Source organism: Puma concolor, chromosome D1 (assembly GCF_028749965.1).
Source record: "Puma concolor isolate L17-30 chromosome D1, mPumCon1.1.hap2, whole genome shotgun sequence".
Classification (NCBI taxonomy): Eukaryota; Metazoa; Chordata; class Mammalia; order Carnivora; family Felidae; genus Puma; species Puma concolor.
Window position 1 is genome coordinate 4,412,842 of NC_141676.1, and position 26,187 is coordinate 4,439,028.

Below are 26,187 nucleotides of genomic sequence, written 5' to 3' on the forward strand. Positions count from 1 at the left end.
GGTCCCCCCTCCGCCCCCCCCCCCACCCCGATGGCAGCCCTCTTGGTCCCAGGGGCAGCAAGAACCAACAAGTCCGCCAGCCAGTCCCCGTCACCGCCAGTGCTGACCGTGACCTCCGGGAACTCCTGGACAATCAGGAAGCAGGGGAGACAGTTCCCCGAAAGTCTCAGGAAACCAGCCTGGCAGACTCATATGCCTGACACCCCAGCTATGTCCCCTGGTCAGGCAGTCTGGGGAGCCCTGAGGGCCACCACCTTTCCCATTCCGCCTCCCCAGCACTGGGGCCCCAGGGTCTGAGTGTTCTGGGGCTTCCTCATCTTGGAGACTGTCACCTCCGCATTCCAGGCCCTGGGGGCTGGCCAAGGGTTCGATCTCCAGTCCCAAAGGGAGGCCCTTCTTCCAGATCGCTGTGCATCGATTCTTCTGAGTGTGTCCCCAGCACTAAAAATGGTAGTTCTCCTCTGACCTCCCTGTGACATTCCAAGTGAGGTTAGTCCCTTCCTGCCTGGCACCTGGGGAACAGCCTGACTTCCTCATGACTTGCCGCCTGCTCAGTCTCCTTCAGCAGGCTGGGGAACCCCCACCCCCGGGGGCGGGGAGCACGCCTTATCTCTCCGATGCCTCCTGTACCGACCCGGTGGGTACACGGCGGGCCCGGGGGCAGTGTTGACCGACTGTCCTTGCGGGGACCAGGCTGGGGCAGGTCCCCAGGGCCTGGGGGCCTGTGTGCTGGAAAGGACAAGATGGAAATGGGGGAGGGCACAGGAGCTGGGAGGTTCCCACCCGACCCTGGCAGCCCCATCCACTGGGGGTCCACACGGAATACACAGCCAGGAGGGATCCCCCTCTGTCCCTGCACCATCTCCGTGGACGGCAGGCGGTAACTGGGGCCAGCACGCACAGAGGTCAGACAGGCCGAGGAATAGCCCGAGGCACAGGTACGTAATCTGTGGAGCCCAGGGCAAAACGAAACGCAGGGTCTCTTTCTTAAAACCCATTTAGAATTTCAGGTTGGTAACAGTGGAGCCAGGGCCCTTCACGAGGGCACAAGTCAGGCATCCTGCCTGCCCGCCTCTGCCCAGAGGCTCAGCCCGCCCCGTGGGGGCCTGACGGGGACCCGCGGTGCTCAGGAGGATCAGTGCACAACTCTGACAGCTGTCCCAGGGAGGGCGGAGGGCGGGATTCGCCCCGTGGGGACGCTCAGCTCAAAAGCACACGTGGCACAAAAGAATGGCAGTGACGTTTAAAAAAAATTAAGTTTATAAATATTTTCTCCACTGTACAAAGTTTTCCCCGGCCCGGCCCACCCCATCACTGTTCACATTTCTCGTGTTGTTGTTTTTTTAAAATCCCAACTATATTTATTTTTTTTAAATCATAAAATATATTTTTTTCTTTGTTCATATTTAAAACTATTTACAAGGGCGCAGAGAGAGGCCAGGGTGGCCCGGCGGGGGTCAGGACGAGTCCGTGCAGGGGGACGGAGGGGGAGGGAAGAGGTGAAAATAGCTCCTCTCGGTGGCGGGCGAAGGCGGGCAGCTGTCCTCCGCCGACAGGTACTGGCTGTGGGGCGTGGGCGGCGGCGGGTAGGGGTCTGAGTCCGAGTTCAAATCCAGGTAGTACTTGCTGGCCTTCCAGCGGTTGGCGCTGTAGTCGCTGTCACACACATCCGTGCTGCAGGGCGTCGTCGGGGGCGCCATGCCGCGGATGATGTAGGGCCTGAAGGGGACAGAGGGGAGTGGCACCTCGTCTCGGGGAGACCCCGGGGGCCCCTCAGCTGTGTGCTCCCTCTGAGCCACACTCCCCACGTCCAAAGTGGGCGTGTCTGCACCGACACACCTGGGAGCCACACTTGCCTTTTTTTTTTTTTTTTTTTTTTTAAATGTGTAGTTAATTTTGAGAGACAGAGACAGAGCATAAGCCGGGCAGGGACAGAGCGAGAGGGAGGCACAGAATCCGAAGCAGGCTCCGGGCTCCGAGCTGTCGGCCCAGGGCTTGAAGTGGGGACTCGAACCCACGGACCGCGAGATCATGACCTGAGCGGAAGTCGGACGCTTAACCGACTGAGCCCCCCGGGCGCCCCTTGCTTGCCTTTATGGAGAACAAGGCTTGCAGAGCCTAGCTGGCCTGGGGGCCTTGGGGAGCTTACTTAACCTCTCTGGGCTTCAGTGTCTCATTGGGAAAATGGGGAGGCTAAAACAGTACCCAGTTCAAAAGAGGCTGGTGAGGATTGAATGAGATTCTTCGTGGAAAGTGCCAGAAACAGTGCCTGACGCCAGAAAGCGCTGGACAACTGTGCCCCATTTTATCATTATTACTGTGAGTGCCGGAGACCAGTGAGCCTGGAAGTCTAAAGCCATCTGACCCAGGCGGTGCCTCCAAGCGCCCCGTGACGGCGCCTCCCAGACGTGTCCTGCACCGGAAGGTTCTGTCAGGGCCACGGCACGGCCTGAGCTGGGGGTGGGGATCGCGGTGTGTTTAAGGGCCCCAGAGGGCTCACGGAGGGCAAGAAGGTGGAGCCGGCACCCTGGGGCCGGGGAGGGGCAGCGGGTGCCGAGAACATAGAGCAGGTGGACAGGCCTCATAGGACCCCAGGGGCAGGAAGGGACCCCGAGAGACGGGGAGGGAGGAGGTGCCATAGAAATAGGGCACAATGAGAAAGGCAGGACGTGGAGCGGGGACTGAGGGGCCTGGCCAGCGTGGATGTGACAGCCTGGGGACAGCCACCCACAGGGCTGCTGGGGACACACTGGGACGCTGAGGCACTGGGGGCGGGGGGAGCACTGCAGGCCCTTGACTAGGGCAGTGGCTCGCTCTTCTTCCGGCCCGGAGTCCCTGAAATGGCCACCAGAGGGCAGGCGCGACGCGCTCTGAGGCTCCCCCGCTCCAGGCAGCTCTAGGGAGCAGGGAGGTGCGGGCCGCTCTCCAGCTTCTGCCTCCCCCTTGGGGCAAGCGGCCCCGTGCACCTGTGTGGTAGGCCTGTGGGCTAAGGCCACCGGGCTGGAGGTCACCCCAGGCTCAGACCTGGCCCCTGGACACAGGCCAGCACACCCAGCTGCCTCTTCTCAGCACCCTCAAGGGCCCCCTCCCAACCCAGGGGGGTGGGGTGTGCCACCCCAACACGGACCCCCCGGGGGGCTGAGAGGATCATCCCAATCAAGGGCGCTCCACGGCAGGTGCCACCCCTGCACTCACGAGACTTGGGGCCCTTACGGGACGGAGGCGGCAGAGGTGGGCATCACTGCCAGAGTCCCGCAGCTGGACTCAAACACAGTCAAACCTTGGCCCCTGTGCACGGGCCTCCCTAGGCAGTGGAACCTGGCTATGCCACAGTGGGAATCCCCCGGTGGCACCATTCAAGGCCACGCCTGCCCGGGCACGCCCCGACTTAAAAAAAAAAAAAAAACAACCCAGAGCTACGTCTACCTTCTAGAGCCTGCTCAGAACACGGGGTTCGGTTCCTGGACTCAGCAGGTAGGCCCGGCTTGCCCCACGGGGAGGCAAGCCAGGTATGGTCTGAGCGGCTGGGAGGGCCCACCAGCACCCCGAACCTCTCTTCCCAGGTTTCCTGACCCGGGAAACGGGGACCGGGGGTCCTGCTGTATCACAGGCTTGTCTGGAGGCCCAGACGGCCACGGGTATGGAGGGCGGTGGCAGGAACTTCGTACCTGTAGGGTCTCGCAGCGGTGGGAATGTTGGCAGAGTAGAACATGTCCACGTTGTACAAGGAGGGGTCCGTGGCGGGGGACGGCGGCGGGTTCAGGATCTGAGGAAAGCAAGCAAAGGTTACGCCAGCCTGACGGAAGCAGGCGCTCCCTATGGTGCGCCCACCCCGGCCCGAGCAGGCGGGCAGGGCTGGGAGGGGCCCGCCTGGCTCCACGGGCCCCTCACGGTCTGTACGGTTCCGAGTCGGCGACTTAGGGAGTGGACAGGAAGCCACAGCCGTCCCCCCTGAAGGTTGTCACGGTGAGAGGCAACCCCGCCTGTGGCCCAAATACCACCCCGCAGACCAGCCGTGACCCCAGGCCCACACCTGAAGGGCTGGAGTCCGCCAGGTCCCTGAAGGCAGCAGAAAGGGCCATTGTGGCCAGGCAGATGTGTGTGGGTCCTCCTGTTCCATCACCCCCGCAGCTGCAGCGTGCCCCCGCCCCCCACCGGTGAGGGACCTCAGCTCTCTGGGCCTCCACTTCCCCATCTCTAAAGTGGGCCCCTTGGTGACACGTGGTGAGTAACCTACGCTCCTTATTCTGCGGAGGGTCCTCTTCAGCCCAAATAGCCAGCCTTGGGGAGCCTTCAGGATCTGACCCCAAAGTTGGGAGGGCACGATACTGAGGGGGGTGTCATTCAGAGGGGGGAGCAGAGACCAGGCAGGGAAACCTAGCGGAGAGGGCCTCCCAGAGGTGCCCCCACACCCCAGCTCTTGGGGTCCCGTTTCCTCTTCTGCCCACGTATCGGACTAGAGCTGGTTCCCCCCAGCACACTGCTGACGGGCTGGTCTTCCCACGTTCCACGGGCGCAGCCCCTCAGCCACTTGGGCTCGGGAGAGCGCCTCCTTCTGGTCGGGTCAACGCGGCAAGCGGTGTCCCTACGCCGTGGGATACTATGATGGTGGCTGTGGGTCACCGTCCACCTGTCCGAGCCCGCAGAATGTACGAGAGCAACAGTGAACCGTACTACACGCTCTGGACCTTGGACGGCTGTGACGTGTCCACAGGGGTTCATCAATGACTGTTATTCATCAAGCACTACATGACTCTGGCACAGGATGGGTAGGAGGCGTGTGGGAAATCTCTGTACCTTCCTCTCAATTTTGCTGCGAAGCTAAAATTGCTCGTACGAAAAAAGTCTTTGGGGCCCCTGGGTGGCTCAGTCAGTTGAGCGTCCGACTTCGGCTCAGGTCATGATCTCACGGTTCAGGAGTTCGAGCCCCACGTCGGGCTCTGCTGGCAGCTCGGAGCCTGGAGCCTGGTTCGGATTCTGTCTGTCTGTCTGTCTGTCTGTCTGTCTCTCTCTGTCCCTCCCCTGCTCATGCTCTGTCTCTCTCTCCCGCAAATAGAAACAAACATTTAAAAAATTAAAAAAAAAAAAAAAAAAAAGGAAGTCTTTAAAACAAAAAAGCACATTTCTAAAACTGGTAAAATCTGAATAGGGCCAAAGAATATCACACCAACGGCCCAGTACTTCCGTTGTGCTGTTACCATAGACTGAACGTTTGTGTCCCCAGAGGTCCTATGTCAAGTCCTAACCCCCGAGTGATGACAGTGGGAGGCGAGGCCGTCGGGAGCTGATCTGGTCCTGAGCGGGGAGCCCACGTGAGCCCGGCCGCCGACCTCGCGCGGCAACCTCACCCCTTCCGCCACATAGGGAGGAGACGGCCGTCGGTGATCCAGAACTGGGCCCCCGCTAGACGCCACGGACCCCAAATCTGCCAGCGTCTGGATCTCAGACTTCCCGGCCTCCAAAACTGTGACAAGCAGGTGCTAAAGCCACCCAGCCGACGTTATCTCTGTCGGAGCAGCACAGAAGGACTAAGAGGACGTTAGTTACGCGAGGTGTTACCTTTGGGGGAATCTGGGTGAAGGACAGAGGAGGTCTCTGTCTGTTCTTACAACCGCAAGTGAATTTACAATGATCTCCGAAAGCCAAACTATCACCCTCTCGGCTGGGAAAATAAAGTCCATACTCTTGGACACTTGCCTGTGTACAGATTACCCCGAGGACACATAAGAAACTCACCACGGATGTGCCTCTGGGGGGCAGGGGTTCACGCTCAGCGTGAGGGGGTGACTGTCTTTTCACTGTACGTTCTATGGTACCTTTTGAATTTTGTACCATGAGCATACATTACTGATGTGAAACAATATAGTTAATTTATTGTTTTGTTTTTTGGGAGAGAAGGCAAGCGGGGGAGGGGGTGGCAGGGACTAGGGGATCCAGAGCGGGGTCAGCACTGACAGCAGCGAGTCGGACGTGGGGCTTGAACTCACGAACTGCAAAATCATGACCTGAGCCAAAGTCGGACACTCAACCGACTGAGCCACCCAGGTGTCCCTTGTAGTTATTTTACAAATAGCTGGCTTCGTGCAGGGTCTGTGTTTGGCGTGATGAAATGTTCTAAAATCCACGGTGGTGATGCTCGCACGTGTCCGTGAATTTGCTAACCACCGCCGAATTCTACCCTGTAAGCGGGTGATTGGTGTGGTATGTAAGTTATATCTCAACAAAGTTTTTAAACAATAGCTGGGGGGTGCCTGGGTGGCTCAGTCGATTGAGCCTCTGACTTTGGCTCAGGTCATGATCTCACGGTTCGTGAGTTCAAGCCCCACACTGGGCTGTCTGCTCTCAGCACAGAGCCCACTTTGGATCCTCTGTCCCCTTCTCTCTCTGCTTCTCCCCTGCTCATTCTCTCTCTCCCCCCCCCCTCAAAATAAATAAGTTAATTAATTTTAAAAAATAGCTGGCTGGGGGCACCGGGGTGGCTCAATCTGCTAAGCATCCGACACTTGATTTCAACTCGGGTCATGATGTCAGGGTTCATGGGATCGAGCCCTGCCTCAGTGAGGAGCCTGCTTGGGATTCTTTCTCCCCTCTCTCTCTGCTTCTCCCCTGCTCATGCTCTCTTTCTCTCTCTCCCTGAATAAACTTAAAAAAAAAAAAAAATAGCTGGTTGGTAATAGTGTCATCTCTTGCTAATAAGACCCCCTCCCCTCAGCTCCCAGCAGAGCCAGAGGACCGAGAAGCCAGGGGACTGAGCCTCCCGGTATCTGCATGGGGGACCCAGGGGGCTGTCCTGGAGTGAGCTCGGCCTTTCACGATCGCCGGTATTTCCAGCTGGTCATGTGGCACATGTGAATGTCAGGGGGACAGTAGTGGCAGAGAGGACCAGGCGGACGGTGGGAGTATTCTAAACTCCAGGCTCTCGGCTCTTGGCTTCTGCTGCCCCTAGACGCAGACCCGGCCTGCAGCCTCCTGGAGACGCGGTTCCCAGCAGGTGAGGCCGCGACAGCGACCCTTGCTGCCCCCTTCCTCCCAGACGCCTGCCAGTGTCAGATGTGCTAAGGAGGGGACCGCCTGGACATGAGAGACACAAGCAGGGCAGCAACGCCCAGCCCTGGTGGGTGGGGCTTCCTGGAGGCCCCCAGAGAGAGCGCAAGAGGCAGAGGTCACCTTAGAGGAGCATCTGCTGCAGGAAGTTGGGTTTTTAAGGATCAAAAAGCACAGAACCACGTAATGCCAGCCCCGATGCTTATATACACAGATTCACACTCGCGCATCAAGCTCGCCCCGTTCCCTGGGGCCGTGCCCTTGGGAATGTCCTCCCCAGCCTCGGGAGAGGTCCCCTGGCAGGAACCTGTAGGGGGCTCGGGCGCTGGGGGCTTCTGTGTGTCACCCTCTGTGTGACCACTTCTCTCTAGCGTGTGGCTTGCCTTGGACTAGGCCCTCACCCACTCCGGCTCTGGAAGCTCAGCCACAAAAGTCACCTGTGAGTGCCAGCCCTTTGGAAAACAACCCAGCTGTTTTCTGGGACCCAGCAAGGGCCTGGGAGGGAACATCGGGTGCTCTTGGCAGGGACAGCAAGGAGAAAGTCACACAGGCACACTGGGAGCACCCCGTCCAGACAGGCCCTACAAGAGACACAGTCACGGACAGGGTGGGCCTGCAAGGGTCAAAGACAATCTCTGGGACACTGAAATGCCCGGCGGCAACCCGGGAGGTGGGGTTATGGGGGAGACTCCGCCCTTGATATTGTTATGGGGTTTCCAGATTAGCCACCATGAACAAGGAGCACCCTTTCTAAACAGGAAAAAAATAAAAATAAAAAAGTCACAAGGGAAAAACGACAAGATGTGCAGAGAGGGGAAAGTGAACGCTGTCACCATTCTCTGTGACGGCGGGACAGCTGATAATTCCAGGAATGCCAAGGTCACAGGAGGGGGTCCCCCTGGCCAGCCACCGATGGTGGGGACCCCCCCGGATGGCCGGGCCTCCTCCCGCGCCCACTCACCGGCGGGTACAGCGTGGCCTTGGTGCTGGATGAGCTGCTGGACGAGGCCCCGGTGACGTGGTTCCGGTCGTAGAGGGGCACCCCGCCCCGGCCGCCCATCAGGCTCACGGAGCTCATCACGGACTTGCCGCAGGAGATGCCTGCCGCGGGGGGAGGGACGAGGTGGCTCAGGGGCCGGGCCACCCCCCACCCCCCAAAGCACACCCTCCTCAGCTCCCGCGGCCCCCAGGCCCAGGTTCAGGCCCCTCTGCCCACCGCCAGGGTACGTCTTCCCCGCTCACCCCAGCCGTGCCCAGGGCCCTTGCGCACGTCGGCTCCTCACCTGTGAAGGGGCCGTGCTGTGAGCCGCCGGGGGCTATGAAATGCAGGGGTACGTGGGGGGTCCCGCTGACGTACTCGTGCGGGAAGGGCCCGTTGGCCCCCGTGTAGCGCTGACACACCACGCGCTGGCAGACGAAGTAGACCCCGCCCATGACAAAGAGCGAGAGGATGATGCCCACGACCGGCCCGATGGCACTGCCGTGGGCCGGGGTGTCGTCGGAGGGCGGCTTGGTGATCTCTGCCAGAGGACGGGCGGGAAGAGACGGTCGACGTTAACCGAGAAGGACAGGCCCTCCCGCGGGGGGTGGGTGCCGTGTGCCCTGGAGGGGCCGCTGGGGTCCAGGCACAGCACCCGCTGGGGGAGGGCGGGAGGAAGGGAGAAGCTGGGTGCTGGGGTGCCACGCCACCCCCCCCCCCCCCCCGGCCTGCCCGGAGCACCCTCCCCCCTCCGCCCCACCCCGGGCGGAGCTCTCCACGCTGCCCGACAAGCCCTCAAGAGCCGTCTCAGGTTCATCCCCCAGGGTCCAAGGGCTCTCTGGAGGCCCGGTGACGCCCCCAAGTCAGGTGGGCCAGGAGGCCTCTGGAGCCGGTCACCAGGAGCTGACAGGGGCCACGGGGGTGGGGGCAGGCAGGCAGGGCCCGGGGGCTCCGAGCCGCGCCAGCGGGGGACTTGGCCCACGCGCAGGGGCAGAGCTGGGCTGATGGAGACCCCCGGGGCCGGAGGCCTTCACCAGCAGGGCTCGCTGAGCCCCACGCGCCTGCTGACACAGAGGTCCCAAGTGAGGGCAGTGTGAGGGGCAGGGGCCAAGCCCAGGCTCGGGGGGCCCAAGGGTCTTTCTGGGCATCCTGACGGGGCGACGAAGGCCGGGGGCGGGGGGGTGCTCCTCAGGCTGCCCCCCCCCCCCTGGGGAGGGAGCACGGAGACTCTAAAGTCAACTTCGGCGAAAAGAACGTTCACTTTCCCATCAGGCCCAAGGATTCCGTCCACCGCGTCCCCTCTTGCCAGCCAGAACCCAAAGCAGAGGAGGAAAACCGCCGGCTTGGGCGACCGGACCAGACTCTGGATAAATGTCGCCCCTGACACCGGAGGCGCCATCATGCCAGAGGCTGAAGAGAGACACGGTCAGACTGGCGCCTGCCAGCAAAGGGGTGGGGACGTGACCCCCGGTGGCACCCACGGCCGCCCTCCGGCCCCAGGTCACTCACTTTCTTGAGATACCAACTGAGGTGCCTCACCTCACTTCACACGAAGGGACAACGTGCTCAGGGAGCCCTCCTCCTTCCCTGCTCTCAACACCCCTCTCCCGTAGTCAGCTCTCAGCCCAGATACCTCTACAGTGCATGCAGAGCCCACGTCCTCAGACGTGTGCACACATTCCCACTTCCTGTCTGAGACTCCGGCTCCCTCCCTGTCGGAATCAAAGACAGCCCTTCAAGAGCCACCACCTCCAGGAAGCCTCCCTGACTGCCCTGGCCTCACATCCCATGGCCGCCGTACCCCTGACTGTACAGGCCACGTCACTCACGGGGCACGAAGTACCATGCACCTCCTCGCCAGAGAGCAGGCTGGCAGGGAGAGGGCCACCCCGACCCCCATCCTCTGATGGGGATGCCTGACAGAGGCTGCCGAGTGAGATCCTGGCGGGCAGAAGCGTGCCCTCTCAGGCACAGTCAGCCCCAACCACAGGGGCCTGTCTCCGTCACAGCTGGAAATACCCCCATGGGCTCATGCGCCCCCCTCCCCCTCCCAGCTCAGCCCCACAGCTGCCCCTACCTCCAGGCAGGCTTCCCTGCTGGCCTCCCCCAAGGCCAAGTGCTCCCAACCTCCCAGCCTCCTCTGTCCGTGTACCAGGCCCCCAGCATATCTTCTCCCTCTAGACCCCACACTCGTGGGGAGCACCCCAGCCCAGGGTGAACCCTCCACGGGAAGCTGGCTCACCGCACATGAGCTCATCCGAGCCGTCGATGCAGTCAGGGAAAGAATCACATTGCTGCTTGATGAGGACGCACTGGCCACTGGCGCACCGGAACTGGTTGGGCAGGCAGACGGCTGCAGGGGGAGGGCTTGCGCTCAGAGAGGCTGCAGGGCGTGATGCCGCCAGGAGGGCGAAGTGGACAGCCGCCAACCAGCGCTTCCCGCCCCGCCCCCGAGACCCAACAGAAAGGTCTGGGTTCCAAACGCAGAATGGACAAACGGGACTCTTTCTAGGATGGGTTCAGGGAATGGTCACAGCAAATCCGGTCTCCACCCTCCCCTCGATGACCCCTATTCCAAGGTCTAGGCACGGCTGGCAGGGAAGGGACCTCAGTGACTCCCAGGAAGTACTTATCAGGCTCCTACCACGGCTCAGGCCCATGCAGAGCTAGGACTAACACAGCCCCTGCCCCGAGGCTCTCCTGAGTTATGGGGAGGTGACAGCCAACTAGAGGAATGACCTAGAATGGGTGGGAGCAGGGGCAGGTGATATCTCAGCAGAGCTCCCAGGGTGGAGGATTAGGAGGGGGGAGCAGGGCTCAACCAGGAAGGAAAAGGCAGCTCACGGCCTTTTAGACTAAGAGGAGGAAGGCTGGGTATGGCCTGTTTCCCTCGTGTTCCAGAATGCCAACCCAGAAGGAGCTACCGTTGCAGAGGAGGGCACTGCCCAGGGGACTCAGCCATCGCCCACCCCCAGTGCTTGCTATCCAAGCTCTCCAGCTACCCTGCCCCACCCCAAGCGCCCCTCCCTGGGAGCCGGAGATGAGAGGACCCTGTCCTCGCAGTGGGTGGGACAATTTGTTGGTAACAAAGGAGAGGAAGCTTCTGAAAGAGAAGGTGCAGCCCAGAGCCCGAACTAGGGCGTGCTGTGGGTGCTGCATGTTGCTCCCAGAGAAACATTACAGGGGGAGAGGCGGGGGGACGGTTCCCAGCCAGGGCTCCTGCCATCCTCTGAGACGGCCACCTAAACACTCGTGCTAGGGCAAGGCTGTATGGCTCGGCTCAGCAAACGTCTCTGCAAAGGGCCAAGCAGCACGTATTCAGGCCTTGAGGGCCACGGGTCTCTATCGTTTTAGTGCAAGTAAACAAGGGAGCCTGGCTGTGTTCTCACGCAACTTTACGAAACCTGGTGGTGGTCTGGATCTGACTCTCAGGCCGCGGTTTGCCAACCCCTGGCCTCCCACCTCCATCAAATTCTCGGAGGGTCCATAAGCTGCAAAGACTTAACATCTGCGGCTGTACAGGACCAGCTGAGGAGATGAGCCCCCACCCCCGGGCCTTCATCTTCCGTAAACGGCTGCTCATCACGAACGGGGAGAGTAGACGGTGATCCACCAGTTGTGGGTTATCTCACAACAGCAGCCGGTGGCTACGGGGGAGGCAGAGCAGCCCATCGACAGCTCGGCGGCAGTCGTGGGGCCGTGGTGCTGACGCTCTGTGGCACGAAACCACTGAGCATGTCGTTTATAAAAGGGAAATTCAGAGAACGCCCAGAAACAGAGGTTAACGTTAAACAGAGGTTAAGACCTCACTGCTAAGGTCTAAAGGAAGATCCTGCTGGTCAGAGTGGACCGAGATGACTGAAGCACATCTTTTTGTCACATTCGGCTCACCGGGTTGCTAGAAACCACCCAGGAACAAGCATTATCCCACAGACTGCTCTGTGGAGGGCAGCGCTGCCTTTGGGGACGAGTATTTATCCACCTGACTACTGGATTTGCCTGGGGTTTTTGTGAAACTCTTGAGCCAGGGGCGGAAGGCAAGTGACTCTCCCAGCCTGCCTTCGAGCCAAACTACTTGGCAGGACAGGGTGGGTGGCAAAGTTTTCCTCCGTAGGCCTACGAATAACATTTTCCTCTCCCAACCTGAGGATTTAGCGATTTCGCTCGGGACAAACGTTCTACCCTACTCTTGCGTGGCCAGCCTGGGTTCCCGCTCCGGGAGGACGACAGGGCAAGTGGCTTGCAGGGGGTGGGAGAATCTCAGGAAGGGGGCAGCCAGGATGAGGCCGGGGAGGGCGGGGGTGGGGCAGGGCCTGCGAGGGTCGTGGTCCAAGCCAGGGGCGGGCAAAGGCGGGGGCGGGGCCAGCGGGCAGGGGCGAGCCAGTGGGCGTGCCCATCCCAGGGCTGCCGGGGGCGGGGCCGGCGGGCGAGGGCGGGGCCGCTCTCACCGTCGCAGTCGGCCTCATCCGAGCGGTCCTGGCAGTCGGCCTCGCCGTCGCAGCGCAGGCGCAGGTCGACGCACTGGCCCCGCGCGCAGGGGAACTGGGCCGCCGAGCACACCGGGCAGCCCTCCTCGTCGCTCTGGTCGTCACACTCGGGGAAGCCGTCGCAGCGCCAGGCCCCAGGTATGCAGTCGATCTCCCCAGTGGCACACGCGAACTGGTCTGGCGAGCACGTGGGAGGCTCTGCAGAGAACAGGGACACCATCACGCCCCGCCCCGCCCCGCCGGGCCATGAGCCGCGGTTCAATGACGGTGCGGCACCCGCGCGGTCTCCACTGCAATGTGACCTGCCGCTGTGAATCTTCCTTGTTGCCTTTTTTTTTTTTTTTTTTTTTTTTACCGTAGAGGGGATGGGGGGGTGTTCGGGAACCTGGGCTTGAAGCAGCAGGTACTACACCAAGTTGAGCAGAAAACGCTCTGGGCTGGAAACTCGACCCCGACCGCTGAGACGCCGGGGCACAACCCCTTCGTGTGAGTCTCCATCCCCTCGCATGCAACTCAGGGCACTGGGCCAGGTCTCTGAGGATGCCCGCGGTACCCCCAACTGGAGCCCTGCCTTCACCTGCCTGGGGTCCCAGGCTGGGCTGCCAGTCGGCTGCACCGTGTGCACGTCCGCCTGGCCACACCCCTGAGTGTCCATTGTGCGCACGCACGCACACGCACGTACACACGCACACCCCTTAGGAGACGAAGGGTCAGAGAACAGGTGCTCAGGACCAGCACCTGTTACAGGTCTGGGGCAGCTGCTGCAGTGGGACTGGGACTTCGTGGGACCCACGGGCACGGCGGGGGCCGGTGGAGGACCTGCAGGGTACTCCACTTGCTGAGGAGTGAGCTAAGGAGAGGCAGGAAGGTGAGAATACCACGGTGAGGGGGGTGCAGGAAGGAGTGGGAAGGCTCCCAATGGAGGGAGTCACCTGAAGATGGGGAGCGGGGTGGGTGGAGACCTGGGGCCACCTCCTACCAGCCGACCACGGTGAGTCGTTCCACCCCTCAGATCCAGCTTCCTCAGCGCAGGCCAAGCGCAGGCCAGGACACGGTCGGGGCGCAGGGTGGGCCAGGAGGGAGCTGGACAGGTCTGGGGTTGAACCTAGCCCCCCTCGGCAACTGTATACCCAGACAACCCCACCCAGCTCCCCCGATCTCCATTTCCTCGTCTCTGAAACAGAAGCAGCGACGCTAGACCCACGACCCTCACGGGACAGCAAGGTGAGTGTAGATGTGTGTGGCCGTGCCGACTCGGGAAGGGCTCAAACAGCTTTTATGATGGCGTGCTGAGAATGCTGTCTGGCTCCTGCCGCTTCACGAGGCACGAGGGTCCACGTCATCCCTGAGAGCCCCTCGGAGCTCTTATCCTTCTTTGCTGTCCCCAGAGAAGTAGCCGGGCATCAAGTCTGAAGGGCCAACGGCAGGGGAGGGGCAGAGGGGCACGTCATTCAGGAGCCCCAGGGCTGTGGTCCGAGGGAGAGCAGAGCAGCCCCCTTTGTGCAGCCCCCTCTTTTCTAGGGCAGTCTGGACATCTGTGGGAGTGGCAGAGCCACTCAGGCCACAAAGCCACTTGAGCCCTGGGGCTGGAACCTGGCAGAAAAGCCATAAAGACTCTCAGGAGGGTCAAAGCGGTCCCCAGCAGGGACAGCCACAAAATGGCCCCTCTGCTCTCAGCAAAGCTCTCTGGGGTTCACAGTGTGAGAAAGGACCAGCGAAAGCTCCTGTGGCCCTACCCCTTGAGCTCCTTGGCGATGGACAGTCTCTCCAGGGGCAAGGCCAGCCGAGGACAGGCATCTGTGTTGTACTGGTGGGCATGTGCTGTCTTCTGTGTAAGACACAGTGTGGGTGCCGTAAGGGGTGAGGATGGGCAGAAAAGGGGCAGAATAAAGACCAGCCCCCAGGAGCTCACAGAAGAGAAGGGGAGATGAGACGATCCAATGTGACCTGGGGGACACTGAGGGCAGCAGAGAGGAAGCCCCAGGATTTGGGCTTCATCACAAGTGACAATAACGGTTGTCCCTTTTTGTTACCACTGCCCAGTGTCCCACAAGTAATAGCAGCTGGCATTCCCGTGTGCCACGTTGGGGACCATGCAAAGTGCTCGTTACTTAAGGTCACAACAACTCCAAGGTAGGCACTCTCGACTGCTCTATTTTGCAGAAGAGAAAGTGGAGGCTCAGAGAGGGCAAGTGACCAGCTCGGGATTGCTGGGAAGTGGTAGGGCTGGGATCTGAACCAGGTCTGTCTGACCTTAAAGCTTATATTCTTGACCACTCCCCACTCAGCTTTAGGGAAAGAAGAGAATCAAGCATGGAAGGAGAAAGAAAAGACAAAACTACAAAAAGGAAACAGACAAGCCTGCTACTGGAGTTGCAGACTTCAGCACCCCTGCCTGACAGCTCACAGGCAGTCGGGGGGAATACAGACGGCTTGAACAACACCATCCGTCAACTGGATCTAACTGATGTCTACAGAACACTTCCCCCAATAGGAGCAGATGGCACATTCTTCTCAAGCTGACATGGAACACTCACCAAGAAAGATCACATGCTGGGTCATAATATTAAAAGGATAGAAATCATAAAAAGTATGTTCTCTGACCACAGCGGAATTAAATAGAAATCAGTAACAGACTAATAGCTGGGAAATCCCCAAATATTTTGAAATTAAACAACACACTTCTAAATAACTCAGGGGACAAAAAAATTGTCGTAGGAGAAATTTTAAAGCATGTGAACAAATTGAAGAAGATATAATTTATCAAAATTTGTAGGATGCAGCAAAAGCAGTACTTAGAGGGAAATTCATAGCCCCGAATGCATACCCTGGAACAGAAAGGCAGGTGAAGGGAGAGTTGGCCCTGGAGAATGGATGCCACATTGAGTGTGACTTTAAAAGGATGCTGGGCAGAGACCTGGCAGGCAGGGAATCAAGTCCCTGTCCGGTGTCCCAAGAGAAAGTGCTGAGGTCACACCTACCACCACAGGTCAGCAGGTTCTGCAGGAGCACGAGGTGGACTGGGCATGAGCACCGTGGGGTCCCGTCACCCTTGGCAATGCAGATGTGGGAGCAGCCACCGTTGTCCCGGGCACACGGGTGGGCCGCTGTGGAGACGAAAAGAGAGAGGGGGTCAGGCTCGGCCTCTCACCTCAGGACTGTAGCCCCAAGGGTGCTGGAAACTAGGGCCAGGCAAGAACTCACAAGAATGGTCACTCCTATAGGCCAGCCCCTGCAGTTAATCCCACTTAATTCCCGGGGCAGCTGACAGAGTGTACTTCCATTAACGTGCATTTTACAGACAGGAGAACGAGAGGCTGAAAGCACTCACGGAACTGGCCCAACATCACACCCTAGCCCGTCTACACTAGCTCCCACTGCTCCCACAACCATCACTCTACACTGCCTGTCTCTCATGGTGTAGTGCACCACCCCCCACAAACATATGTCCACGTCCTGATGCCTGGAACCTGTGAATGTGACTTTATTTGGAAAAGGGGTCTTCACAAATGTAATCAAATTAAGGCTCTGGAGATGAGGTCATCCTAGATTTTTGGGGTGGGCCCTAAATGCAACAACAGATGTCCTTATAAGAGACCCAGAAGAGGGGCGCCTGGGTGGCGCAGTCGGTTAAGCGTCCGACTTCAGCCAGGTCACGATCTCGTGGTCCGTGAGTTCGAGCCCCGCGTCGGGCTCTGGGCTGATGGCTCGGAGCCTGGAGCCTGTTTCCGATTCTGTGTCTCCCTCTCTCTCTGCCCCTCCCCCGTTCATGCTCTGTCTCTCTCTGTCCCAAAAATAAATAAACGTTGAAAAAAAAAATTAAAAAAAAAAAAAAAAAAGAGACCCAGAAGAGGTGAAGACACAGGGGAGAAGTCTGTGCAGGGACTGTCTCTCTCTCTCTCTCTCGCCCCACTGGAGCCATGTGGGCCCAAGGAGCACCTGCAATCACCACAACGTGAAGGACACACAGAGCCGCCCCAGCCCACAGCCCCCAGAGCGGGCCGCAGGCCTGCTGACACCTTGACCTCGGACGTCTGGCCTCCAGGCTGTAGGAGAACACACTTCTGTTGCGTTAAGTCACCCAGTTTGTGAAGACTTGTCATGGCCGTCACAGGAAGCGAATACACATGGGGATAAATAGCAGGACGGCACATCCCCGGGGAACTTGAGGTTTTCGATTCAATTAACCGAATTAACCAACACCTGAACAACAGGAAGACGCGGAGGAGGGTGGCTGCCCTCCCCTGGGCAAGAGGAAATGAGAAAAAGCACTACCCCCCCGCCCCACGGAAAAATCAGTGTCCTGCCTCAACCTCGGGGGTTAAGAGTTTAAAGTGACAGAAGTCACGGTTTAGAGCAGGGGTCAGCCAACTTTCTCTAAACAAGAATAGTAAAGGGTTTGGGCTCGATGGGCCAGACCATCTGTCACAAGTCTGCCAGCTGTAACACAAGGGTGGCCATGGGTGATGCACAGACCAATGGGCGTGGCTGTGTGCCAATAAAACTTTATTGTAAGATCAGGTGATGTCCAGATGGGGCCCAGGGGCTGTGGAGCGCCACGCCTGGTTTAGAGTTTAGCTGTAGAATTTCGTGGGTAAGCAGGTTGGGTGCTCCACGTCCCAGGTAAACATGGGAATGCTCACTCAAGGATCTCCCACCCTCACCCAAAACAAGGAGCCTCTCCCTACACATCACACGTTGGCACTCATGGGGACATCCCAGTTTCCAGCGTCATCCCTGTTTGTTAAGCATTTCCTGGTTCTCCCAGCCCCTCAGGTCCAAGGACCTGCTGGTCGGCCTGCCTGGCTTTCTGCCAACACCGGCAGGTCTGGGCATTCGTGGGCTCAATGTTCACCATGCTGAATGGTTCTGAAGGCTGTGACACCCAGTAATCAGTGGCTTCCCTGAGAATGGTGTAAGGGGCCAGGGAAACTCAGGCATTCTCACCCCTATCCATTGGGTGCCTCAGCTATCTGGAAGCCGTTGGCCCAGTGACTTCACTTAGGCAGGACCTGGCCAAGAACCCACAAGGACAGAAACCAGCCACCCGGCAGTCAACACAGAAGTCACCAATTCGCTCCATCGGAGGTCACGCCCCCAAGCTCAGAGGAGGGAGCCTCACGACCTCACTCAGAGCCACGTGTTTGGACTCCACACATAACTCTGATGAACTCGATCTGCCCAACCCACCGGGGGTAAGCTTCAGAAAAGCCAGTGAAGAAACAGGGGCTCTGCCCTCAGATCCAAGCCCTGCCGTGTTGATCAGCCCGTTGACGGGGAAGTTAATACCCTTTCTAAGCCCCACCCTCCTCAGATGTAATGCAGAATTAGGGCAAAACAACACAGGCAACATAGTGATGCACTGAGCACAGGGCCTGGGGGCTAAACGGTCAGAGCAGCTTTGCAGAGCAGGGAGGCCCAGAGAAGCTGATCCACGCAAAGTGCCACACCTGACCCTGGGTGGGGGCAGAGAAGTAGCAGGAGTTACTCAGAGCAGAGGAAGGCGAGCAGAGACAAGGACTCCAGGGACGGGACACGTGGCCAGCGGGAGCGTGAGGGGCCCAGGTGAGGCGGCAGGTGGGGCAGCCCCCCCATCCCGGGCCTTGAAAACAGGGAGCTCGAAGATGGCCAGACCAGGGGCATCGCAGGACAGGGACAGCGATGGCCCTGCTCACCGCTCTGTCCACGCAAGCAGCTGGCAGCTGGGGTGTATTTAGTGAAAGCAGAGTGAGAAAGACAGACAGACAGACAGACACATTTTCCTGTGTCCACCTATAGTCATACACAGAGCGGGTGGAGAAACCAGAGGTCCCAAGTGTAGGGGTCCTGATCTTCCAGCCCTTGGGCACAGCCCAGACTGTCGGAGGAAGAATCCTAAAATGCCTCCAATCTCCCAGCCTAATCCCCAACACCGCGGATGGGGTTCTGCTGGAGTTAATGAAAGGGGACGCTAATTTGAAAGTGGGTGACTCTCACGGGACCCTGGAAAAGCCGAGCAGATTGTCCGGCTGGTAGCAGACGAGGAAGTCAGGTTCGGATCTGTTGCTGAGATGGAGAGGCATACTGAGGACCCGAGAGTGGCCCCTGCCAACAGCCAGTCAGCCCGCAGCCCTCACACTGGCCAGCCTCCTTTCTCCGAGGGGCCGGTTCAGGGCTCTGCACAGGTGCCCCCCCCCCCCCCCCCGGTCGGTCGGGGACCTGCCCACGACACTGCCCGCCCTCCACGTACAGAACTCCTCCAGGCTGATATCCTCCACGGCGTGGATGCCGGTCAGGTGGGCCACCCGGCCCTGGACTCGAGTCCGCTTGTCCCCGGTGGTCTTCTCCACACGCTCGATCATCTGTTGCTGGCGGTCAATCCAGTACAGGTGCTGGCCCAGCACGGTCAGGCCCACGGGCTGCACGATGCTGGCATCCTCCAGGGTCAGGCGGTTGGCCCCTGCAAGTGGGACAAGTGCCCCCCGAGTGGCCGCTGACCCCGAGCGCTCAGCCCATGCTCAGCTCGGAACACAGGGCCGCAGGGAGCCGGGGGGGGGGGGGGGGGTGGATTCTGTGCTCTGGCCGGGGCCAGGAGCTGGAGCGGATTCCCTGGAAGCTGGCCGACCTGGCAGCTGGGCTGACCCCTCCCTGCAAGCACGGTGCTGCCCCCTCCCCTCCCCTCCCCCGCCCCGCGTACGGAAGAAAAGCCCCTCTAAGCAGGTCTCCAGCCCAGAGGCATCCGGGTCTAAGGCGGCCCAGGGCAGAGCGGCCACAGGGGTGGGTGCTGGAGGCAGAGGGGTCCCGGCCCACACTGTGGGACCCTGGCAGGTCACCCACCCTCTCTGAGACGCCTCTTCTGCCCTGCCACACGGGGATCATTCAGGACCCACGTCCTGGAACTCTCAGATGATAACAGTACTCGGTAGACATAAAGCCCCAGCATGACGCCCACCTGATGAACATGGAGGCTGCCCCCACTGTTCCCGATGACAAGGAAGGCCGGGTGTCCCCGGGAAGGTCAGACGTGTGGGTTGCCGAGGGACCCAATCCCTGGGGAGGCCCCAGGGCACCTACCTGACAGGTCGCAGCTCTCGATACGCTTCAGGTCCGCGTCCACCCAGAAGAGCTTGCCCAGCCTGTTGTCCACCACAAGGGCCACGGGGCGGATGAGGCCCGTGGTGAAGAGGACCTCACGCTCGGTGCCGTCCAAGGCCGCTCGCTCAATCTTGGCGGCTCGGTCCTGCATGTTGGTGAAGTACAGGTACCTGGGGGAGGGGAGCAGGTGAAGGGTGTTGAGTCCCCCCCATCCCTCACCGGGAACGAGCTCGCCAGGCGCCAGATAGACCAGCCCCTGACCCCGTGTCCATCTAGCCGGGCTTTGGAAAGTCACCAGGCACAAGGCCCCGGCCTCTCAGGGCTCGCCCCCCCCAGGCCCTATGGGGTTCAATGTCCCCCCAAGAATTCCCATCCACCCAGAACCTCAGAAGGGGACCCATAATCGGAAGCTGAATCTTTGTAACGCAGTTACGGTGAGGCCATCTGGTCAAAGAACACCCGGAGCCCCCAGAAGCTGGAAGAGAGACAAGAAAGGATCCCCGCAGAGCCTCTGAAGGGGGCACAGCCCTGCCACCGCTTGACGTTAGATTTCTGGCCTCTGGAACCGTGGAAGAACACACATCTGCTCTTTTCACCTCCCCCGGCTTGTGGTCAATTGTGGCGGCAGCCTTGGGGACCAGCGCCCACCCCAGCGGCTGCAGCAAAGGAGCCCCTGCCTCCGTGGAGGCCAGCCTCGAGGGAGACTCATCAGCTTGCGGAAGAGCCACTAGGCTTGTGCTCCCTGAGCACTCGTGTGCCGCGGGAGCTGACATCACCATCGTCCTTCTCGGAAGAAGACACCGCACCCCCGAGGTCACTTCACCTGCCTGGGGTCATGGGGGCAGTAAGCGACGGGGTCAGGATTCCAACTTGGGTCTGCCCGGCCCAGGACGCGGGGTCGCGCTGGCCATCGCCCAGCACGAGCTCCACCAAGCGGAGCCCCCAAAAATCTGACTCCCGCCTGGCGCGGCGGCCATGCACGAACCTTCCTGCGCTCAGCCTTGTTTCTGAGCTTTACGGCACGTGGCTTTAAGGCTCCGCCTCGCCCTGGTTATTATTCCCTTTGGGACCCTCCACGTCTGTCTACCTCCTCGTGGAAGGAAGAAGCTCCCAAGAGTCGAGGCTGTGCCCAGGAGGGTAGTGAGCTCCCGGTGGTGAGACGTATTCAAATAGCCAGCCCCCAGCTGGGATGCTATGGAAGGGATTTTTGCTCAGCGTTCAAATTTGATGGGGATGGTGCAAAACCTATGGATTAAAACTTCTATCCTTCCCGGGTCTCCCTGCCCCGGGGTGCAGCACCCCACACCGCGGTGCCCGCCCACCCCACCGCCTCGCACCCTCGCTCGGCGTTGACGACGATGGCCCGTGGCTTGTCGCGGTCCCCACGGAGCACCACACCCATGGCGTCTCCATTCAGCCGGTGGACGTTGATGGTGTTGGTGGCCTCACACGTCCAGAACAGCGTCCGGCTGTAGATGTCGATGCTGAGGTCATGGGGCTGCCTGTCCGGGTTTTGGCTCTGGCTTGGAGAGGTCAAAACGAAGGGCTGCATGTAACACAGGAAGAGATGGGCGTTGGCTACGGGCGTCGCGGGAGGGCAGAGGCCTCGGTGCCCGAGTTCAGACTGAAAGTCGATCTCCGACCCTGCGTCTCGACCTTTCCTGTCGGATCAGCACTCCCCCACGTGCCTGCTTGAGAGGGAACCTGATCACGGAGAGGTCCTAGAAGGGCCCTCGCCCCTCGGCTCGGATCTCCAGCCCACCCCTCAGCAAACTGCCGGCGGACTGTCGGCTGCCACGCCCTCCGGGTCCCGTTCCTGCCCCGGAAGGGCCGCCTGGTGGCTCGACAGTCAGCCCAGGGCCACAGCCTCCTTCTCGAGAGACATCTTCTCTTTTCTCGCTCGTCGTCTTGGGCTCGTGCTTTGGGAGTAAGACCTTCAAGTCTCGTTATTTGTTCAACTCAGGGTGACAGGACCACAGGTGTATAGAACACAGTTTCCCCTCTCACGGCCCCTTCTCTGAAGGAGAGGCCGGGGGTGCGGGCCCGGGTGGGGGTGCGTGATGACACGCAGTGCCTGTCCCGAGCAAGGGGCCAGCCGCCCCTCCCGGCAGTGGTTCGGTCTACACTCTCTGGGTCTCTGCCCTGCCGGAGAACTCTGCCTGGCTCCGTGCCACCTGCTGTAGCTCAGGGGGTTCCATGAAATGCCGCGGAAGAAGGGAGAGCCCGAGGTCACCCTCATCTGCCTTACAGACCAGAAGCCTCACTCCCTGGTGGATCTGGGCCCCTTGGGTTACCCCGAAAGACCGTGTTCAGGTTCTCAGGTGATCTGAGCTGGTGCAAGGCGGGCTTCCCCGGACTGCTACCAATGGTTTGGATGAAAAGTCCCTTCCTCTGAGGGCATCCTTAAGATGATGCTGTCACAAGAGCTCATTGCAAACTTCCTTTATCTCTTTGGCAGTCACTGAAACGAAGCCCCTGGTGGCAAGAAGGGGCTTGCAGCCAAAAAGAAGCCCCTTCACCAGGCCCAGCCTCTTGAACCCAGCTGGAAGGGTACACCTCCCCCTGTCCCCGACACACACACACACACACACACACACACACACAGTCCCACTGGGCGGCTAGCAGTGTGTGACTCACATCTGAACACAGAGCCCTTCTTTAAGGGTCATGTGCCTCTGCAGGTGATAACACCCACCTCCCCAGGAGCTGGGCGCTCTGGGAGCCGAGCGTCTGCTCCAGCTGGGCACATCCCTTTCCCCCGAAGCACAGACTCTGGCCTGAGACCACAGCCCAGGGCAACTGATGGGCTGGGACTGAAGCCAGACTGCAGCCCGGCCCTGGCCGTGTCCCGGGCATCAACCCTGACTTTGGGACGCCAGGCATCAGAACACGCAGCTGAGAAATGCACGGGGCGTGAGGTGACACGCGGCCCACACCTGTCCTCAGGCAGACGGATGACTGTCCAGTTATAAAACCGGAACTCCACGAATGCAAGATTTCTTAATAGAATCCTATTCGAGGCCACAGGCAACACCCCACCTCCTCCCCAGGACAGAGTAGCACCTGTCATCACGCACCCCCACCCAGGCCCGCACCCCCTAGCCACGTGGGGGCATCCACAGGGGTGCTGTCACAACAGCCCAAAGACCCAGCGTCCAGCAGTGGAAGGACAGAGAAGCAAACCGTGGTCCACCCACACAACGGAGCGTTTTCAGCCTTAAGAGGAAGAAAATTCTAACACCTGCTCTGATACGGAGGAACCCTGAGGACATTATGCTAAGCGAAAGAAGCCAGTCACACACACAAAAAAATAAATAAACACTGCATGATTCCACTTATACGAAGTACTTAGAATATAGTCAGATTCGAAGAGACGGAAAGAAGGGAGGTTGCCTTAGGGTGGGGGAGGGGGAGGGGGAGGGGGAGTCAGTGTTTCATGGGGACAGACTTCCAGTTTGGGGAGATGACCGAGTTCTGGAGATGGTTGGGGGTGACGGCCCCAGGACAATGTGTGTGCTTCGTGCTGCTGAGCTGTGTCCTTGGAAATAATTAAGATGATAACTTTTGTGTATATTTACTACCCTGAAAAAGTTTACTAGGAAAACAACTTAGCCAAAGTAGGTAACAACTTAAAACATTGTCTTTGGGGGGCTCAGGGATGCCCCTCATAAAGGATCAAAGCCACTAGAGGGTAGAGTTTTGCAAGACGCACAGGGAGGGAAAACAGATGTTTTCCAAATGAAGTAGGAACCCAGAAGGTGTTTCTTAAAAAGACTTTTCCTTCAAAGTCTTCCCTCGCATTTGCAGGACACCATGAACGAACCCTCTTGATGAGACTTTCAGGCAATTTGCGCCTGGTACCTTTCTCAGCAGGAAAGCCACCCAGCATCAATTAACACCTCCCATTCTCCAAAGGACTCAAAGGGACTGTCACCTGCATGGTGGAGGGAAGAAAGGAATATATGCCCACCATTTCACCAGCTCTGCTCCCGCAGAGATGATACACAGCTGCCAAGGCTCTGCTGGAGCTTTTTTTTTTTTTTTTTTTAAGTTTACTTATTTTATTTTGAGAGGTGGGGGACGGACAGAGAGGGAGAGAGAGAATCCCAAGCAAGCTCCATGCTGTCAGTGTAGAGCACGATTCGGGGCTTGATCCCATGACCCTCAGCTCATGATCTGAGCTGCTATCGAAAGAGTCGGATGCTTAACCGACTGAGGCACCCAGGTGCCCCTCGGCTGGGGCTTTTTATTTTTTTTTAATGTTTCATTTATTCTTAGAGAGACGGAGCACGAGCAGGGGAGGGGCAGAGAGAGAGGGAGACGCAGAATCCGAAGCAGGCTCCAGGCTCTGAGCTGTCAGCACAGAGTCAGAAACGGGGCTCCAACTCACGAGCTGTGAGATCATGACCTGAGCCGAAGTCGGACGCTCAACCGACTGAGCCACCCAGGCGCCCCTAGGCTGGGGCTTTTATCACCGACCAAGGACACAGACCTCAGAGGACAGCCTGTTAACTTCACATCGTCGTTGGATGCAGTACTTTGCCAGAAGCGATGCTGAGCCCGTACACACAGCCCTAGCACCCAGTTCGGGGTAGAAAATGGCCAAGTGAACTTTACTGACACCAAAGTCACCCCAAAATCTCCACCGGCAGCATTTCTCTGCATCGCTGTTGTAACAGTGCCGAGATTTCACCGTGATAACCTACGTGCCTACCCCGACCGTGGCCACAGAGCAGGTCAACATTTGGTTCCGTGGCTTCTGTAAAAGGACTCCCTGAAAACAGGCACGGTGAGCCAGGCGCGTCCGTGAGCGAATGCCACACGAACGGAATGCCGGCCACCGCCGCCTGCCACGTGGAGACCCTGAGGGGGCCCCGAGGCTGCAGTGACAACGTCCTTCGTGGGACAGGCCGCAGAAACCTAGCACGGAAGCCGTCCGTTGTGCTAGAATAAGCATTCTGAAAAGACGGATCTGTCGGGATCCGTGAGTGATATGCCGGGGACGGCTGGAGCGCGACAGAGATTTCACACCTGCCAACGCACAGGTCGTCCGTGAGAAACGCTCGGGGAATGCAGAGAAGGGCGGGGATACACGAGCACACACACACCACCCCCCCCAACTCCCTCCATCTCCCGTGGGCGGCGTCACGCCTGTGAGCGCGGGGCTCGTGACTTCCCGCCCGCCGTCCCGTCGGTTCACGCACACCCACGAGCTGCAGCCGTGCACCCCCGTGTCCTCAGCAACTTCAGGTCTCTTCAAGGTAAAGCGCCACAGTCACTTAGGAGTTCCGTCTTGAACCACTGAACGTATGCAGAAAGGTGCGCCTGTATTTACGACGTCCCTATCTTTTCCTCACGTGTCACCGGCGAGAGTTCAGAGTGCAGTGCGCCTCGCCCCCTTCCCCCATCGCCCTGTGGTCTGCCTGTGTGATTCTGCGTCGTGCAGTGAGTTTTAGGAACGTAGATGCTGCGTTAAAGCAAACAGACCTTACGATTCCTACGAACTAAAAATAAATCCAGAATAACCAATACCAACTAGGCTTGCGCGAAACCACTGTGGGAAGAAAAAGAAAATCCCATTTCTGCATATAATCTAAGGGTTTCCCACTGCTCAGGATTATACCCTGCGATGACATAATTAGAACCCAAGCCGTTGTTGACGCAAGCCGTGCTCTGTTGGCAAAGCAAAGCGGGGGAGGGGAGGGGGTGGAACTGCCATGGTGGGTTCCTCGCGGAAGTGACCCCCCACATGCCCCAACAGGTTACACTTGCCTGGGTCCCGTCGTCCTTGGCTCGCTTGATGTTCTGGCGCCCGTCCACCCAGTAGATGAACTTGTCCAGGGGGTCGTAGTCGATGGCCTTGACGTTCCTCAGCCCGTGCAGGGGTAGGATGAGGTCTGGGCTGTGCTGGTCATCGGGGATCATGCGGCTGATGGCACATTTCTGGCTAAACAGCAAGAAGGTGGTGGGCGCTAGAACGAGGCAAACAGATGAGGGGGCTGCGCGTCAGCATCCGGAGCCAAAGACGGGGTCGGCGGGCATGGACTGCGTCGCCCTTCGCGGCGGGGAAAGTGCCGGAAGGACCTAAAAGTACTTCCAGGGGGTGGACCGTGGGGAATTTTCCTCTCTGCACGACGCGTGTCTCTGTTTCAGTATCTTGTGAGTGCATGAGTTATTTTAAAGCAGACAGCAACTGATTTTTAACTTCTCAAGACTTAAGACAGAAGCAGGGAAACAGTAGCAACTAGTCAACTCCCACCCACAAATGTACTTGCTGCCTGGACAAGTGTGTGAGTTGCCGTCGGCCCTCAGGCGGTCAAGTGAATGGTATGAGGTGAACGATGGCGTGGGAGGGGTCACCTCGTGGGGGTGTCAGTGAGCAAAACGGCCTCAGTGCAGAAACTGCACCGCTCGGAACGTTTAAGAGGCCAACAGCCACAGCCTGTCAGAAGTCCAGTTGGGTGGCTTGAAACAAAGTCACGGCCCCCAGTCTGCCGGCCACAGGAGCAGAGACTCGAGTTACAGGCATCCCCGCTGGCTGATGGGTCACCTGCACCACCTGTGCTTGACCCCCCGCACGGTCTGGCCCCCAGGGGACGGGGA

At 59.3% G+C, this 26,187-nt stretch overlaps 1 protein-coding gene and 1 long non-coding RNA gene across 3 annotated transcripts in view; one reads left to right on the top strand and one right to left on the bottom strand.

Moving 5' to 3' along the window:
• Positions 1–1,237: 1,237 nt before the first annotated feature.
• LRP5 (LDL receptor related protein 5) overlaps positions 1,238–26,187 on the bottom strand; it is a 106,652-nt gene continuing 81,702 nt past the window's right edge. For both annotated transcript variants that reach the window (XM_086676709.1, XM_086676710.1), the window contains 11 exons: positions 25,357–25,556; positions 20,922–21,130; positions 19,564–19,754; positions 18,740–18,949; positions 15,492–15,617; positions 12,472–12,708; positions 10,266–10,376; positions 8,328–8,564; positions 8,006–8,145; positions 3,669–3,766; positions 1,238–1,719 (listed from right to left, as the gene is read on the bottom strand). In XM_086676709.1, coding sequence (XP_086532835.1) covers positions 1,458–1,719; positions 3,669–3,766; positions 8,006–8,145; positions 8,328–8,564; positions 10,266–10,376; positions 12,472–12,708; positions 15,492–15,617; positions 18,740–18,949; positions 19,564–19,754; positions 20,922–21,130; positions 25,357–25,556 — 2,021 coding nt within the window. In that variant the 3' untranslated portion in view covers positions 1,238–1,457. The remainder of the gene's footprint in view (positions 1,720–3,668; positions 3,767–8,005; positions 8,146–8,327; positions 8,565–10,265; positions 10,377–12,471; positions 12,709–15,491; positions 15,618–18,739; positions 18,950–19,563; positions 19,755–20,921; positions 21,131–25,356; positions 25,557–26,187) is intronic.
• LOC147576334 (uncharacterized) lies at positions 13,088–15,146 on the top strand. The gene is made up of 4 exons (XR_015240679.1): positions 13,088–13,392; positions 13,659–13,734; positions 14,554–14,643; positions 14,799–15,146. It is a non-coding gene; the product is annotated as an uncharacterized LOC147576334 (long non-coding RNA).